At 42.1% G+C, this 16737-nt stretch overlaps 1 protein-coding gene across 1 annotated transcript in view; it reads left to right on the top strand.

Annotated features, from left to right (window-relative positions):
• Positions 1-16018: 16018 nt before the first annotated feature.
• Positions 16019-16737, top strand: part of LOC118578704 (signal-regulatory protein beta-2-like) — a 39134-nt gene continuing 38415 nt past the window's right edge. Inside the window, exon 1 of the mRNA XM_036179871.1 lies at positions 16019-16091. Coding sequence (XP_036035764.1) covers positions 16019-16091 — 73 coding nt within the window. The remainder of the gene's footprint in view (positions 16092-16737) is intronic.

Below are 16737 nucleotides of genomic sequence, written 5' to 3'. Positions count from 1 at the left end.
CCAACCCTGGGGTCAGGGCCCCCTCACCAGGTTAAAAAGCTCATTTGGCAAGTTATATCCCAAACCGGGGAGACCATATGGTCAACCACAGCTAACCATGCCCCCCACACCTGGTGGCCACCCCTAACTCCCGATATTTGTCAGCTGGTAGCAGGCCTAGACGCTTGGGACATTGCTCATTTGAGTCACTCTGACTTCCCGGTTCGCACGGCCCGGTCAATCAGACCTGGGGGAGGACGAGGCCATCTCCCACAGAGGGGACCTGGATGTATCAATGCAGACACCCGTTGGTCCTTGTCCACTTATGACTTTTATGTCTGTCCCCGTGATGGCCGCAACCGGAATGAGGCCCGTAGATGTGGGGGATATGAGGAATTCTTCTGCAAACAATGGGGATGTGAGACCACCGGCGGGGCCTATTGGAAGCCCAGCTCTAGTTGGGACTTGATAACGGTGTCCAAAAATTATTCCAGCCCCGACAAATGTACAGTCAGCACTGAGGGAACTGTCCCCTTACCCATTGTTATCTCTTTCACTGAAAAGGGCAAGGAGGATAGAGGATGGCAGTCCGGGCATACTTGGGGACTCAGGTTTTATATGACAGGGTTTAACAAAGGCCTGACCTTCAAAATTCAGCTCAAGGCAGAAACCACCCCCCTGTCAGTTGGCCCCAACTCGGTCCTCTCAGATCAGAAACCCCTGTCCCAGACGGGACAGGGTAAGCAACTCCCCACTCCCACTATGTCACCCAATATGAATGTTCCCAACATAACTGCAGCCCCAACAACTGCGGCCCCCGCCAGGACCCGCCTAGGAACAGGGGATTGACTCCTTGGTCTACTGCAAGGAGCCTATTCCACCCTAAATGCCACCCAGCCTAACCGAACTCAGGAATGTTGGCTATGTTTACTCTCTCTCCCTCCCTATTATGAAGGGGTAGCAGTACAGGGCCCACACTCCCAGCTGGACACCCCCCCCCCCGCTCGATGCCTGGGAGAGACCCAACATAAGCTGACTCTGTCAGAAGTATCTGGACAGGGATTATGCCTGGGGAATCCTCCCCCATCCCATCGTGGCCTCTGTAATACCACTGTGACCTTGGGAACCGGATATTCCATTGGTCCTAATGGAAGTTACTGGGCATGCGACACAGGACTCACCCACTGTGCATCCTGGTCAATACTACAAGGCAATGAATCCAGCTTTTGTGTATTAATAGAACTGTTTCCCAGGATAACCTATCATGAGCCTGAAGATATTTATGCTCAATTTGAGATGGGACCCGCCCGAACCAAGAGGGAACCTGTGTCCCTGACCTTAGCCCTTATGTTAGGAGGTCTCACTATGGGGGGAGTTGCGGCTGGGATAGGAACAGGAACAACTGCCCTAGTTGAAACTCAACACGTCCTACAGCTCCAAGCCGCCATGAACCAGGATATACAGGCTCTGGAGGAATCTATAAGTGCCTTAGAAAAGTCCCTAACCTCTCTCTCTGAGGTAGTACTCCAGAATCGTAGGGGACTGGACATCCTGTTTCTGCAGGAGGGGGGACTATGTGCTGCTCTAAAGGAAGAATGCTGTTTCTATGCTGATCATACAGGTTTGGTCAGAGATAGCATGGCGAAACTCAGAGAGCGGTTGAAGCAGAGACAGAGATATTTTGAGGAACAACAAGGATGGTTTGAGGGATGGTTCCGCAGGTCCCCATGGCTCACCACCCTCATATCGACCATCATGGGCCCCCTACTGATCCTTGTGCTTATTTTGATGTTTGGCCCTTGCATTTTAAACAGGCTCATTCAATTTATTAAGGAGAGAATTTCGATGATTCAGACTCTGGTACTAACTCAACAATATCAACGACTCCATCAGTCAGAGACTGAGCCACCACCCCTGGCCCCTCACCTTTATGCACCTCAGTAAATGAAAGATTCCATTTAGTTAAAAAGAAAATGGGGGAATGAAAGACCCCCTGGCACCCCTATAGGAATGCTATGTTTGCAAAGGCTTATAAGGGAACAAAAGACAGTTCCAGGAAATAGAATGGCCCCACCGCAGCCCAGATAGCCGATAAGCATTGCCCTGTTGTCCAAACCCCCTAGCTTGTGAGGCACATAGGGGAACAAAGGAATTCAGCTAGAAGGCAACCAGAGCAGCTGGAATTCTAGATAGGGGTTGAGTCGACACACATATCTGGTTACCAAGGAAACCCACAAACCGCCCTGAGCCTGAATCCACGCCCCATTTGATTTATGCTTATATATTCGCGCCTCACTTGAATTGTCCAATCAGAACCATTCGCGCCTTGTTTAAACTATCCAATCAGAACCCTTTGACTATTCGCGCCTCACTTGAATTGTCCAATCAGAGCTTTGTAACCATTCGAGCCTTGTTTAAACTATCCAATCAGAGCCCTTTGACTAATGCTTTCCCGCGCTTCTTGCTATAAAAACCCATCCCACCAACCCAGAGGCGCGCTGGTCTTCCGAGAGGCTTAGTTGCCCCAGGTACCTGTGTTTGAATAAACCTCGTGCTGTTGCATCTGATCAGTGGTCGCTGCGTGCTCATTGAGCCGGGGGTCTCTCCTGAAGGGAGACCTCTCTGGGGGTCTTTCATTGAGCAGGAAGGAAACACAGTTAAATGACAAGTGTGGAACTCACAGTTCTACTCTCTGTCTCTCACACCATTCTTATCAAAATATAGACATGCTCAACCCTCTCCTGACACTTAGTGCTGTGTCTACTCCAGCAATTAGCATTAAGAACACAATAGACTGGTCAAGTTTTGTGGGGCTGTCCCCAAATCAAGAGGTTCCTGTGACTGTCCCAGAATATCTCTCTGCAGCTCCCATGTGACTGGTCATAACACTCAGTGGTCTATAGGCTGCTTTGGTGAGTCTTCTCTGAGTATCAACCACAGAGCATGCTTCCAGCTGCTCAAATATCCATGCAGGAGGAGGTTGGCATTTCCTGAAGGGAAACTGAGACCCCTAAAAATAGCAGCCTTTCTCTGTCTTCTGGGCTCCAAAGAGTTTTTATTCCCCTAAAATTCTTGAAGTCAGGTTCACTGGATATATGGAAGTGGTAAGAGTTGGTGCTTCAGAAATGGGGAGACTCTCTATGTTGAGAGGAAAGAAAGCTCAAGGGCCTAGAAAATAAGCTCTAGTGCTGTGGGATGTCCTGTATACTGTATGTATGATTGATTGATAAATAAAACACTGATTGGCCAGTAGCCAGGCAGGAAGTATAGGCAGGACAAAGAAGGAAGAAAATTCTGGGAAGTGGAAGGCTGAGGCAGGAGATGCTGCCAGCCACCTTGATGAGTACCAACATGTAAGATACTGGTAAGCCACGAGCCATATGGCAAGGTATAGATTTATAGAAATGGGTTAATTTAAGCTATAAGAACTAGATAGCAATAAGACTGCCACTGCCATACAGTTTATAAGTAATATAAGCGTCTGAGTGATTATTCTATAAGTGGGCTGCGGGACTGTGGGGGCTTGGCAGGACCCAGAGAGAAATTCTCCAGCTACACTCTAGGAAACAATGGTGGGGGGAAGGGAATCATGTTGCATTCAGCCTCAGATTCCTTATCTATGAAATGAGGATAATCACCAGTCCTTATAGGAGCAGGAAATGGCTACAATGACACTTCTTTAATCTACGCTGAAAACTTTGATGAATGTTTGAAAAGAAGTTACATATTTACAACTATAGAATGGGTGACCCATGCTGCCCAGAGTCTGTCACTCAGCGACTCACTAATACTTAGCAACCACACAGGACAAATGGTGGACTCTACACAACAGACACCTGCCCTCCATTCTCTAATCCATCAATATGCATACTTTCAGGACCAATAAGTACTTCTACCTACTCAGGCTGCCTATGTCTGCATCTCTTATGATTTGCTAACAATTGGGAAACTAGTTATCTCTGGCTTCGGCAGCATAGGACCATCCTGTTTTCAACCTCAAACTGAAGCCACCAAAAGACCTGGTTCAGAGAAGCAGCCCTGCAGGACTGAAAAATAAGATTTACAGTCTAAGTGGGTGGCTGACCTTGTGCTAAGCCTTGGCTCACACTCTTGGTTGTCAGAACATTCATTTGCCCTCTCTCTCTCTCTCTCTCTCTCTCTCTCTCTCCAGTTCTTTTTGTAAACAAGGGAGATGAATAGTTGCTTTCAGTGATGCACAGAGGTGGGTACCAGTATGATGGTGTCTATCTTAGTCCTCCTTTCAGTGTAACCAATGAAGTACTGCCGCCACAGTTAAGTAGATGTTTATTAAAGTTCACTGAACTGCTCTCCTAGAGAAATCCAGAAATTATGTTTTGTTAGGTACACACAAATTTACTAATAAATGTTTCATCAAACAGCATACCTACTCTTTTGTTTACTATTATATGAGTAGATTTCAATAGGAATCATTTCAAGATCAGAGAGTATTCCATCCCAGTGTTAGGTTGACCTCGGGAGCACTACTCTGGAATCAGTTGAGTATATCTACTTAAGACAGAGATAGAAGAAGGCAGAAATCTGATACATCTTGGATTTCAGAGTTGAGCGTTTGAAGCACATCTTACTAAAATTAGATCCAGTTGGTGAGTCACCAAAACCTCAAGCTTTAATGAGGAACCACATAGGACGAAGGTAGGCTCCAGAGAGGAAGGACTCTTGCCCCATTCATCTGAGTCCCTCTGAAAATCCACCATGAGGAACCCCTCCCGTACAGCTGCCTTCCCTTCCTAGTTTCTGTTTCATGACCATGTGTCCTGGGTTGTTTTCCTCTAACACAGCCACTCCATGCAGAGAGAGCCAAGTCATCTTTTCTCTCCACAGAGCAGATTATGGAATCTAACCTGGAGTAGTATTTTTTCATTGGGACCACCATTCTGCAGATATTGACATGGAGGTTTATTACTAATTATGAAGGCTTTGTCTTAGCTTAGGCCCAAATTACTCATAACTTAAATCCTGAAACTAACTAGCTCTTGTATGTTAAATTAACCTGTTTCTATTAATCTGCATTCTGCCATGTGGTTTTTTCCTTTTCTCACTGTGGCACATCCAAATTGCTCTGAGTCTGCTTTTGAAATCTTCACACCTACATTTCTCCTCCTCCTTTCTCTCCCTCTAGAAATCCCTCCCAACCTCTTCCTGCCTTGCTACTGACCATTCAGCTCTTTATTAAATCAATCAGAAGGTACCCTGGCAAAGACATACCTTCACAGTATACAAATATTCTGCAACACTCATCAGTATAGACACTGGACAGAGTCGACACCCCTAAATCTCCAGGATGCCAGACCCTGCCTCCTGGACCCAGACTCCTCACAGTATCCTGTTGCTGACCCTTCTCCTGGGCCACAAAGGTGTGCATGTCCAGGGAGTAGAGTGTTCTCTCCCTGTTTCCAGCCAGCCTTGCTCATGGAATTCATGGGCTTCAAGTAAACATAGGAGCTTAGACAGGAAGGAGGATTAGTATTTTGTCTGAGAGCCTAGAGACAGAGTTCTCGGTGGGTCCTTCACCTTCAAGAAGGCACTGGGAGCAGCTGCCAAATGCTTCAACCAATACTTTCTTTATGTTTGTATACCATCTGATGTTTTAAAAAATATCTTCAGAGAATCATATTTAAATTTCTGAAACAATGAGGCCTGTTATATCACCTAGAGGGCAAGGATTTCACTTTTAACATTTTTCCAATTACACTCTTACATAGTACCCAATTCCATCAGCACAAGGTGACCTCCCCACCCCCACACACAAGGCTCTTTAGCACTTCCTGCTTTTAACTTGGTGAATTTTCTCCACGGTTGTGTGATAGATGCTCTTACTGACCTGATCCACAAGGAAAAACTGAGGCAGAGATAAGAATTTCTTTTCAACACTCACCTTAGTACAAAAGGTAACATTTAAATCTAAGCCAGCCACTTTGAAATTTGTGCTTTCTTTCCTATTTTTCCCTCCTTCCTTCCCTCCCTCCCTCCTTCCTTCCTTCCTTCCTTCCTTCCTTCCTTCCTTCCTTCCTTCCTTCCTTCCTTCATATCTTACCTCCTTAATGCACCTGGGGATTGAACTCACTGCATCATAGGTACTAAATATATACTCACCATTGAGTTATACTACCAGTGCAACTACAAGACCCAATTTCTTCTTCTTTTTTATTTCTCTTTTTTCTTGTTTTGGTTTTTCGAGGCAGGGTTTCTCTGTGTAACTTTGCGCCTTTCCTGGAACTCACTCTGTAGACCAGGCTGGCCTTGAACTCACAGAGATCCTCCTGCCTCTGCCTCCTGAGTGCTGGGATTAAAGGCGTGCGCCAACACTGCCTGCCATATTTTTCTTTTTAACCACATTTGGCCACCTGGCTTCTATGTATCAATTAATCTCAGAAAGATGCAGGAAATGTAGGGAGGGCAGACCACTCAGGCTTCTCAGTCTATGAGCAACAACCAAAAATCTTCTTCAAGGATGAAAGCCAAATGCTGCCCAACATTTGCTACCCACCAGGTCAAGGATCCCTGGAACAGGCCTCAGAGAACTGGCTTCACTAATCTCCAAGGTGGATTTTCAGCCCCAATAAGAGGACAACCAAGATCAATGTCACATATCCACAGATAAAATTCACAATTCTTGTCCATGATGAATCTGACACTCTCATTCTGCCAAATATTTTTCTGAGATTTATTTTTAATCTGAAAATGGCAATAAATCCTTCAAATCACATTCTCTGTTACCAAGACAGAGCCTACTTATACATAACTTAATTGTACAAACACATGTCTGTGTATGTTTATGTATGAATACTGATGCATACACACAGATACGTTTTTGAATATCTTTCTCTATTGTTACATAAAATAATCCTTTAAACTACATAGCATTCTTAGAGGACAGCAGCTTCATTTTCCTTATAACCCAGTGTTGTCTCCCTGCTTCATTACTTGCAAACTATACAGGAAGCAAACTTCTCTTTTGCGAAAATAAAGTTTGCCTCAAATCCTTTCTGTCCACTTGTGCCTTGGATTCCCCCTGTGTCCAGGGGAAGAAAGAAGGAAATAAGGACTAAAACAGCAGTGCTGTAGTTGCTATCTGTAGAGTTCCTCAACGGCCATGTGCTGGTAGCTTGGTCCTCAGAGAGGAACACTGTCAGGTCTCAAAGGGGGAAGCACTGGTCTCAGTTGCCTGGAGGCACTCACACTCTCAAGGGAGACTGTGAGTCCCTGCTCTCTCCTTTTCCCTTGCTTATGACCCAGCCATGCTTTGCTTTACCACTGTTTCTATCTGATGATCAACTTCTCAGAGAACCCAAAGCTGCAAGACCACCGAGGGATTGAAGCCTCTAAAGTAAGGGAACTGTAATAAAACTTCCCTCTTTGTTAGTTGATTCATCTTGAGGATTTGCTTCTGTGCTGGGGAGTTGCTCAACACAAAGATTATAATTCAAGTCTGGTGTACCCCAAAACTTATGTGTTAAGATTTGGCCCTGAGATAGTGGCAATAATTTAGGAAGTGATCCAAAGTTTAGGGGATAAGGTCTTAGTAGAAAAAGGGTATGCCTGCCCCTTTGGATGTGCCTATGAAGGTTCTGCATGTTTCTCATTCATACCTTCATTTTTCTGCCATTATAGAAAGAACAGCATCGATCCAACACATATTCTTACTGCAAGAGGCTCTGCTTTGGCATGAGTCCACAGCAGAGGAGCCAAGTGACTGTAGAAAGAACCCTCTGAAACCAGGAGCCTAAAGAGTCAGTTCATTTTCAAATGATTTCTCCCAAGTATTTGCAGCAGCAACAGAAATTCTACACAATAACCGATCATTATACTAACATCTGTATCCTATCCTTGTCTATCTAAGGCTTCACACCTACATGTAAATTAGGTTCCACACTCAGCTTTTTGTTTCTATAGATTATCCAATGTTCATAGAAGCTGCTGTGTTTCAGGAAATCTGTTGAGCAACAATTTTTCAATTTCGTAAACTCTCTGCATGTCAAAGAGTGTTGGAAATACTCTTGGCTCTACCTCATGTCAGCATATATCCCAATTACTCCTGTCACAGCCTGTCACAAATAAGGAAGGTGGTAGTGGGGGGCGGGGTGAGCATAAAGAGGGGAGGGAGGGGTAAACTGTGGTTGGTAAGTAAAACAAAAAGAAAAACAATTTAAAAAAGATGACAAAAAAAGAGAGAAAAAAAAACCAGAAGAAGTACAAAGAACTCCAAGGTCCCTCAATGGGAATTGATAGTTGTGCAAGGGGTTAGCCATCACTCAGAAAGCTGGACCTCTCCCATGAGCTTTCTGCAGTGACAGCCAATGTTTGTGGGAAAGGGTAGGACAGGAACAAGGGCTTTTGACTTTCCTCTCCTGGCTGTTCCACTTCCTCTTTATATGCAAATAGCTTCCCTCTCAGAATGCCATTTACTTGGGAAACTCAGTTTCTATAGAATAGTACATAAATCAACATTTTAATATAGACATTGGTGATGCAGGAGAGTGGCACACAGAGCATGATACAGATAATATTGGAGCTGAATTGAAACCTGTTATATTGGTGAATAAAAGAGGAAGAGTCTGCTGGGCGGTGGTGGCACATGTCTTTAATCCCCGCACTTGGAAGGCAGAGGCAGGCAGATCGCTATGAGTTTGAGGCCAGCCTGGTCTATAGAGTGAGTTCCAGGACAAGCTCCAAAGCTACACAAAGAAGCTTGGACTTGAAAAAAAGACAAAAACAAAAAAGAAACAAACAAATAAAAAAAGAGGTAGAGTCATTGCCTAGGTGGGACTTTGCTTTTACTAGAGGAAACAACAGTAGTCTATGAATAGGTAAACAAAATATAATCTAAAAGATAATGAACATTACAGAAAAACAGCTAATTGGTTGATAAAAGAAGAATCTGTGGGACAAGAGATTGAAAATAGGGTAGTGTAGGTAAGCACCTGAGAAGAGGAAATTTGAGCCAAAACTAAGGTGGCCACACAAGAGATGAATTTGTTGAAGGACAGAAGAGGCATGGGCAAAGACATGAGATCAGAGCTCACTGTGACATTCAAGGACCTGAACTTTCACTGAGTGAATAAGAGACACTCTGAGTAACAAAAAATGTCATGACCTGATGTGAGTTTTAAATTCATTTTTCTGGTAACCAAATGAACATAAGCTACTCAGAAAAGATAGAAGATTCTCACATATGTCCAGACAAGACAAAGAAGCTTGCACAAGACAAACATGAGAGGAACAAATAAAAGATGTCAGAAATGGCCGGGCGGTGGTGGCCCACGCCTGTAATCCCAGCACTCGGGAGGCAGAGGCAGAGGCAGAGGCAGAGGCAGGTGGATCTCTGTGAGTTTGAGGCCTGCCGGGTCTACAGAGCTAGTCCAGGACAGGCTCCAAAGCTACAGAGAAACCCTGTCTCAAAAACAAACAAACAAACAAAAAAAAAAAAAAACCAAACAAACAAACAAAACAAAACAGAGGTCAGATATTAAACACAAGCTAAAGTAGAGTCAGGGATTTGGGGAGAGAGTAAAGACTTCAAGATTTGGGACTCTAACATCTGGAAGCAGAAATATACTTGACCCGGAACCTGCAGGAATAAGTGTTGAGTCTGGAGTTCACTTCCGGACCTGTTCACTGTGAAGGTTGTCTTCCTTCAAGGAGCCTCTAGAGCACACAACTGGACAAATTCACAGCCAGGGCAAAAGACCAGGCTCTGTTTGCCTTCCAAAATCTTTCCAAATTCCCATTTTAGTAATTCAGCTACCCACCTCTGGTCATACATAAAAGCGTTTTTTTTACGATCTTTCATGTCCTTGTGTTTGGGTTATAGATGATAAGAACCGAAATTTCCTATTCATGGATTTTTCATTTGATGAATATCAAACATTTCCTGATTTTAAAACACAAACCATCTAATTGATGATCAGGATATGGCAACTCCTACCTATAATGGCATGTGCCTTCCTCAGGAGGTGCATTTGTTCATAGACATAATGAAATGTTTGCATCTGAAATGCTCACATATTGTGAAGGATAACATTTTTTTTTTTCTTGAGGAGTAGCTGAGCATTTGAAATAATGCACAACTTAGCCATGGAGACCTGAGAACCTGATTTGAGATATGATCATTTTTTTAGACTTTTATTCTTGCTACTGGAATCCATGCCTGTTTTTAAGGACTCATTATATATGAGGTCATGTTTACACATTTTTCCACATTACCAGAAAGCTAGTAGACTATTAGATAGTGACATAATCTGGGACATTATACACCTGCAGTTAAGTGACTGGGCCAAAATTGGTCTTCTTGTTCCTTCAGCTACTAAATCATTTTCAATCAGTAGTCAGTTATTTCAGTTTCCATGAGTTTGTAAGCTTTCTGTAGCTTCTGTTGTTGTGGATACCCAGCATTAGCCCATAGGGGTCTTATAAGATGCAGCATTTTGTTTCAGTTTCCTTGTATCTGTTGAAACTTGTTTTGTGCCTGAGTATGTGGTCAGTTTTGGAGAAAGTTCCATTCAGTTTTGAGAATTAGGTATACTCTTTTGTGTTTGGGTAATTGTTTCTGTAAATATCTGTTAGGATCATTGGTTGATAATGTCAATTAGCTACAGCATTTATCTGTTTAGTGTTTGTTTGGATGATCTGTCTGTTAGCAAGAGTTGGATACTGAAGTCTCCCACTATCAATGTGTTAGCGTCAACATGTAATAAACTTGGGTCCCCTTGTGTTTGGGGCACAGATTGTAAGAACTGCAACTCCCTATCCATGGATTTTTCCTTTGATGAGTATGTAATATTCTTCCCTATGTCTTCTGATTAGTTTTCAGCTTTTTTTTTCAGCTTTTAAAATGCTTACACCAAGTTCCTTCTTAGATCCATTTACTTGGGATATGTTTTCCAATTCTTTTTCCCTTAATAAATGTTTATCATTGGTGGTAAAGTTTGTTTCTTAGATGAAATAGAAGGATAATTTCTATTTTTGCATCTATTTTGTTAATCTGTGTCTTTTCATTGGGAAATAGAGACTATTGATGTTGAGAGTTATCAATGACCATTGGTTATTGATTCCTATTATTATGTCGCTGTTGTTTCTCCCTGTCTATCCAGCTAGCTAGCTATCCACCTGTCTGTCTGTCTATCTATCTATCTATCTATCTATCTATCTATCTATCTATCTATTTATCTATCTATCTATCATCTATCTCTATCTCTATTTGTGTCTCTTTCTCTGTCTATCTGTCTGTGTGTGTGTGTGTGTGTGTGTGTGTGTCTGTGTCTGTGTGCCTGTGTGTCAGTGTCTGTGTCTATGTATATGTGAGTTTCCTTTCTTTTGTCTTTTATACTCTGTGATTTTTATTCCTTGTGTTTTATTGATTATAGCTAACCACTTTAGGTTTGAGTTTTTCTTCTAGAGTCTTCTGTAGGGCTCAATTTGTAGCTCAGTATTGCTTAAACTTGTTTTTATCACAGACTGTCTTATTATCTCTAAGATAGTGATTGAAAGTTGCTGGATATAGTAATATAGGGTGACTTTGCAGACTATAGCATATCTGTCTAGACCCTCCTGACATTTAGAGTCTACAGTCAGAAATTTGGTGTATTTCTAATATGTCTGCCTCTATCTGTTACTTGATCATTTTCCCTTGTTGCTTTTTAACACTCTATCTCACTTCTGTACATTTAGTGCTTTCATTATTCTATACCAAGGAGACTTTATATTTTGGTCCTGTCTAGCTGGTGTTCTGTATGTTTCCTGTGCCTTGATTGGCATCATCTTCTTTAGGTTGTCTATGATTTTGTATGTAATATTTTCTATGCCTTTAATCTGGGTTTCTTCTCCTTCCTCTATTTTTATTATTCTCAGATTTTGTCTTTTCATGGTGTCACAGAATTCCCAAACATTTTGTTGAGGAGCATTTTAGATTTAATCTTTTTTCACAGCTACACCCATTCCTTTCATTATGTCTTCAATGAGTGAGATTCTCTCTTCCATCTCTTGTACTATCTTGGTGAAGCTTGACACTTGGTTTCTGTTCTAGTTTCTAAATTTTCATTTCCATATTTCTTTCAGTTTGGATATTCTTTGCTGATTCTGTTTCTACTTTCAGGTCTTGAATGGCTTTATTCATATACCACTACTGTTTGTTTTTTCATAAATTTCCTTAAGGGATTTATTTGTTTCCTCATTAAAAAACTCTATCACAAAGCTGCAATGTACATAACATTAATACTTTTCAGGTTATTCCTTCAGATGATTTTAGGCATCCTATGGCTCTTGGTCTCATGTTCATCTTCTCTAGTGTAATACCCTCAAGTTTTCAGGAGTTGCTTCTAATAAAAACCTATATTTTTTGTTGTCATTTGGTATTTTTCTTTTTATTCTTCTGTCATACAATACATTTTAAATCATGAAGCTTTATAGATGTGATCTGACTGTGTCAGGGTAAAATAGAGCTACCATTTGCTTTATTCAAAATATTATTATTTTTGTCACTGTGTTGACTCTGAAATATGCCAATAGCTGGACACGTTGTGAAACAGCTGAAACATTGGATGAGGAAATAATGCTAAAGGAAATTAGATTACAGCAGAGACAGACCACAGTGCATTTGTCCAGCACTTTATTCTAGAAGCAATAAACCTCAGGGCTATAAAAGCAGAAATGCCCCTGGGAACTGTTCTCATAAGCTAAGCCTAGCCCTGAGCAATGTTCCCTTGTAGCTGAAATCATCTAAAACCCTTCTTTTCTGCTTTCCAAGTACCCACTTGTGTTTGTGAGAAAGAATATGAAGAGTGACAGAGGGAAAACTCATGAAAGTCTTGAAGAATTTCAGCCTCGCTGGTTGGGGTGATTAATTGTCAAGTGAGTAAAAATGTTCCATATGGACAACTTTGAATGGGGTCATAGAGGTTTCTTTTGAAAATATTACATTCTAACTAACTTTTCAAAACATTAGTGAAGATATTAAGCATCAGGCTCTGTGTGAATCGGTAGACGTGAGAGCTGGGCTAGGGATAAGTAGAAATCGGGAGGGATTGGCCTAGAGTGACTAGGAGTAATGGTGATGATGACTTAAGACAGAGGCAGAAGTCTGTGTCTGGCATGTCTCAGTAAAAATCCTTCAGAGTGTTTCTTGGTTATCAATTTATAAAGCTGGCTAACATTCAGCGTTTGCAATAATAAGAATTCAACATTCCAAAGTAAGAATGCTTCAGAATGACTAGAAATTTATGGTGTAACATGGCTTCCTAGTCTTTTTTCCCATTTGGTCATGTTATATTTACTGCTTTCCACTTATACAACATCTACTGATAATTATTTTCAAAGCATGTCACATGGATGAGCCCATAAGTATTTGGCAGGCAACAGCACTTTTGTACAATGTTAACAAAAAATAATGAGTACTTGCCAAAAGGTAAGATAGGTTACTATACTACGCATCTTTTTTTTTAATGAAGGTAATTCTGTATTGTTTTATGGAATACAGATATTTATATTGAAATTTTCACTGGGAAAATTTCTCCTCTTCAGAGGATCCCAGGGGACATCTTTGCAACTTAATTCATAACTTGATGACATTCCAACTTCCTATAATAGTTCATGTGCTGGCTAGAATCTCATCCCACAGTAACTACTATTTAAGTTTTCATTTTACAGTAGCCCAATAGATTACACCAATTATTTGATTAGTAATCTTTGCTGCCAAACAAATAGTTGTCAATACTATAACAATGCACGAAAATATGCAATGACTTCTCTCTCATGTACAGGTAAGTTGCTTAGTGGTTGGTTGACTAGGCTGAGATATGAAAGTCAGAGTGGCATGTTCCTCATTAACAACCATGTAACTGTCTAGCCATATAAATATATATTCCTCCCAGGATAGATACGAAGAGCACAAAGGCCAGAAGTCACCATGTAAATACATTTCACCTCCCCGCTTGTTTCATATCTGACACTGTGACTAGACTCATGTCTGACATATCTGACACTTAACTAGACTCATGCTCTAGTCCTAATGTGACTCAGAAAGGTTTTCAAAGTTTGGGCACTTCTGCAAGTCTGTTGACTTTCACATACCTCTAACATAACACCATCATATTCAAGAAAAAGGTATCTCACAGTAGCCATTCCAGTCTTCCTAAGGCATCTATCTGAGCAGCCTTATTGATCTGTTTAGCCTTCCACCCAACAAGAGTAAAATGATTCCTGAAAAGTCCTCACTGCTTTCCTACTTCTGTTGACACTCTGTTGACAGTACTTAGTGATTGCTGTTGAAAAGCAAACATCAACAGGCTCAGGTGAGGGTAAAAGTAAGAATCGTTAACTAAACTGAAAGTAAGTAGAAAAATTTATTATTCATTGACAGGTTCTCCATATGTACTCCTGGATGGCCTGGAACTCAGAGAGACCCACTTGCCTGTCTCTGAGTGCTGGGGTTAAAGACATATAAAACCATACTCGGTTTGAGTTTCTTTTTTTTTTTTTTTTAATTCAGTCCTGGCCCACCTGCCTAGAGTAGCATTGCCCACAGCAGGTCACACTCTCCACAATTAGCAATGAAGAAAATGCTGCAAAGATGTGCCCAGGGTCCAACATGAAGCAGGAAATTGCTTAATTGACATTTCTCTTCTCAGGTGACAATTTCACAGCCAATATTAACCATCACACTCACTGAAAACCACAGCAAACCTTTCTTATACCTGGATTAACCATCACACTCACTGAAAACCACAGCAAACCCTTCTTACACCTGGATTAGAGAGGAGAAGATCGGGTCTTGAAGGTTTGCCTCTCTTGCTCTATTCCTGGTCATCTACCTGTGGTCAGTGAGGGCGCTTATCCTTTCTCCCTCCCTGTTTCCTAACTGAACACAGTGGAAATTGAATTATCTTCTTTTTATCCAGAACCAACTCTGGACATCATTGTGTCTATCTGTTGTCCCTGACTAAAACAACAGTCCACACTGTTCCCTTCTCAGTGTGATATACTCGTTCATCCTCCACAAAGTATATATTTATTGAAGTGTTCCCACTTGCTCTCTGGAAGACATTAGGGTGCTAGGATGCAATGCTTTAGAAAAGGCAACTTCAGAGAGCAAGGATTTATTTGGCTCCCATCTCCGACTTACTGTTCATCATTGCAGTGAATTCAAGGTCGTAAGAATTTGAAGCAGAGAGTGACATTACAGCCCAAGACAAGTGTGGGTTGTAATGAATCAGTGTGTGCATGTTACTATTTAGCTTGCCCTCTCATTTTGCAGTCGAAGATACCCTGCTCAAGAAATTATTTTGCCCAAAATTAAGACATATTTTGCCAACTTATTTAACTAAAGACAAGCTCTCACTGACAGTCTAAGAGGAATTCTAATCTAAACACTCTCTCACAGATGTCTCTGGAGGCCTGCTTCATCTGTGTCAAGTGGACAATTACTACTAACCATTAACAGATTCTACTTGTTTGTGGAGGTGAACAGACTCTTTAGCTCATTTGGACTACATCTACCAGGCTAGCCCTGGACTCCCAAGGGGTCATTCCAAGAGGACAGCTGATTCACTCCAGCACTGAGCTGTTTTTATTAACATCGTATGGACTTAACTGAGAAATCTTGGATGAGGCTACGAAAGGATAGGCTGCAAAGCAACAATCTCTGGGGTCTTAAACTTAGGTGAGTTAGAAAACATGATTTTGTCCTGGATTGCAATTGGTGAGTTACTAAGACCAGATGTCGTGAGACCAAGTCGATCTAATATAGGTTCCAGAGAAGGAGAATGGATAATTTTTTCCTGTGCATATCTGAGTCCCTCTAAAATGCATGATAAATTACCTCTCCCTTGCAGCTGCCTGCAACACTGTGTCTCTATTTCAAAATAATCAGTGTGTTTCCTGTTTCGTCACATCACTGACATGTTCTTTAGGCACAATAAGCCACAGCACTCATTTTCTCTGCAGATCAGATCTGGGGTTCTCACCAGCACTGACAGGGCACTGAGCAAGCTCCTTCTCTCTCACCATGCTCGACCTGGATGCTTGGCCCCACATTCCTCAGAGTATCCTACTGCTGACCCTACTGCTGGGACTCACAGGTGAGTATGTCCTAGGAGTAGGATCATCTCCCCGCCACTGGTTACAGCTGCTAATGAAATTCAAGGGCTTCAGGTAAACACCAATCTGCCACAGGAGAGAAGTTCACAATATTGTTTGTTTTCTATAGGCAGAGTCATAAGTACTGCTCTGTGAGTCCAGACATTGACAAAATTCCTTTCAGTAGAATCACACTTAAGTCACTGTAACTCTGAGGCACATCGGAGCCAAGGAGTCAGTTCCAGAGCAGCTGATGGCCCAGCTCTAAGCTCAGCACTCTCTGCTCACTACCTGAGACAGAGGCTGACATGCAGGCCAGTGACAGGGCTATGAGGGAAGTGTCTCTGGTGAGGCTCAGCCACCATTCCTTCTCACTTAGTTTCCTCGCTCTGTCCTCCAGCTCCTTCTTCATCTGACCTCAGTCTTCTCATTGAGTGCTACTTCTTTGAGAGGCTGTACTATTATTTTGTCTTACCTGTGGCTGTGTTCTGTTGCTAAGGTTGACAAGGCTATGTACCCCAGGCTGGAGGCCAAAACCATAGACATTCATTTCCTCACAGTTCTGGAAGCTGGAATCAAGTGGTCAAGATGTTTACTGAGCTACATTCTTCTGTGATTCCTCTCCTTTTGTAAATTGGACCTTCTTGA

Source organism: Onychomys torridus, chromosome 2 (assembly GCF_903995425.1).
Source record: "Onychomys torridus chromosome 2, mOncTor1.1, whole genome shotgun sequence".
Taxonomy (NCBI): domain Eukaryota; kingdom Metazoa; phylum Chordata; class Mammalia; order Rodentia; family Cricetidae; genus Onychomys; species Onychomys torridus.
The sequence above is the reverse complement of the archived record's forward strand: the minus strand, read 5'-3'. Positions and strand labels throughout refer to the sequence as shown.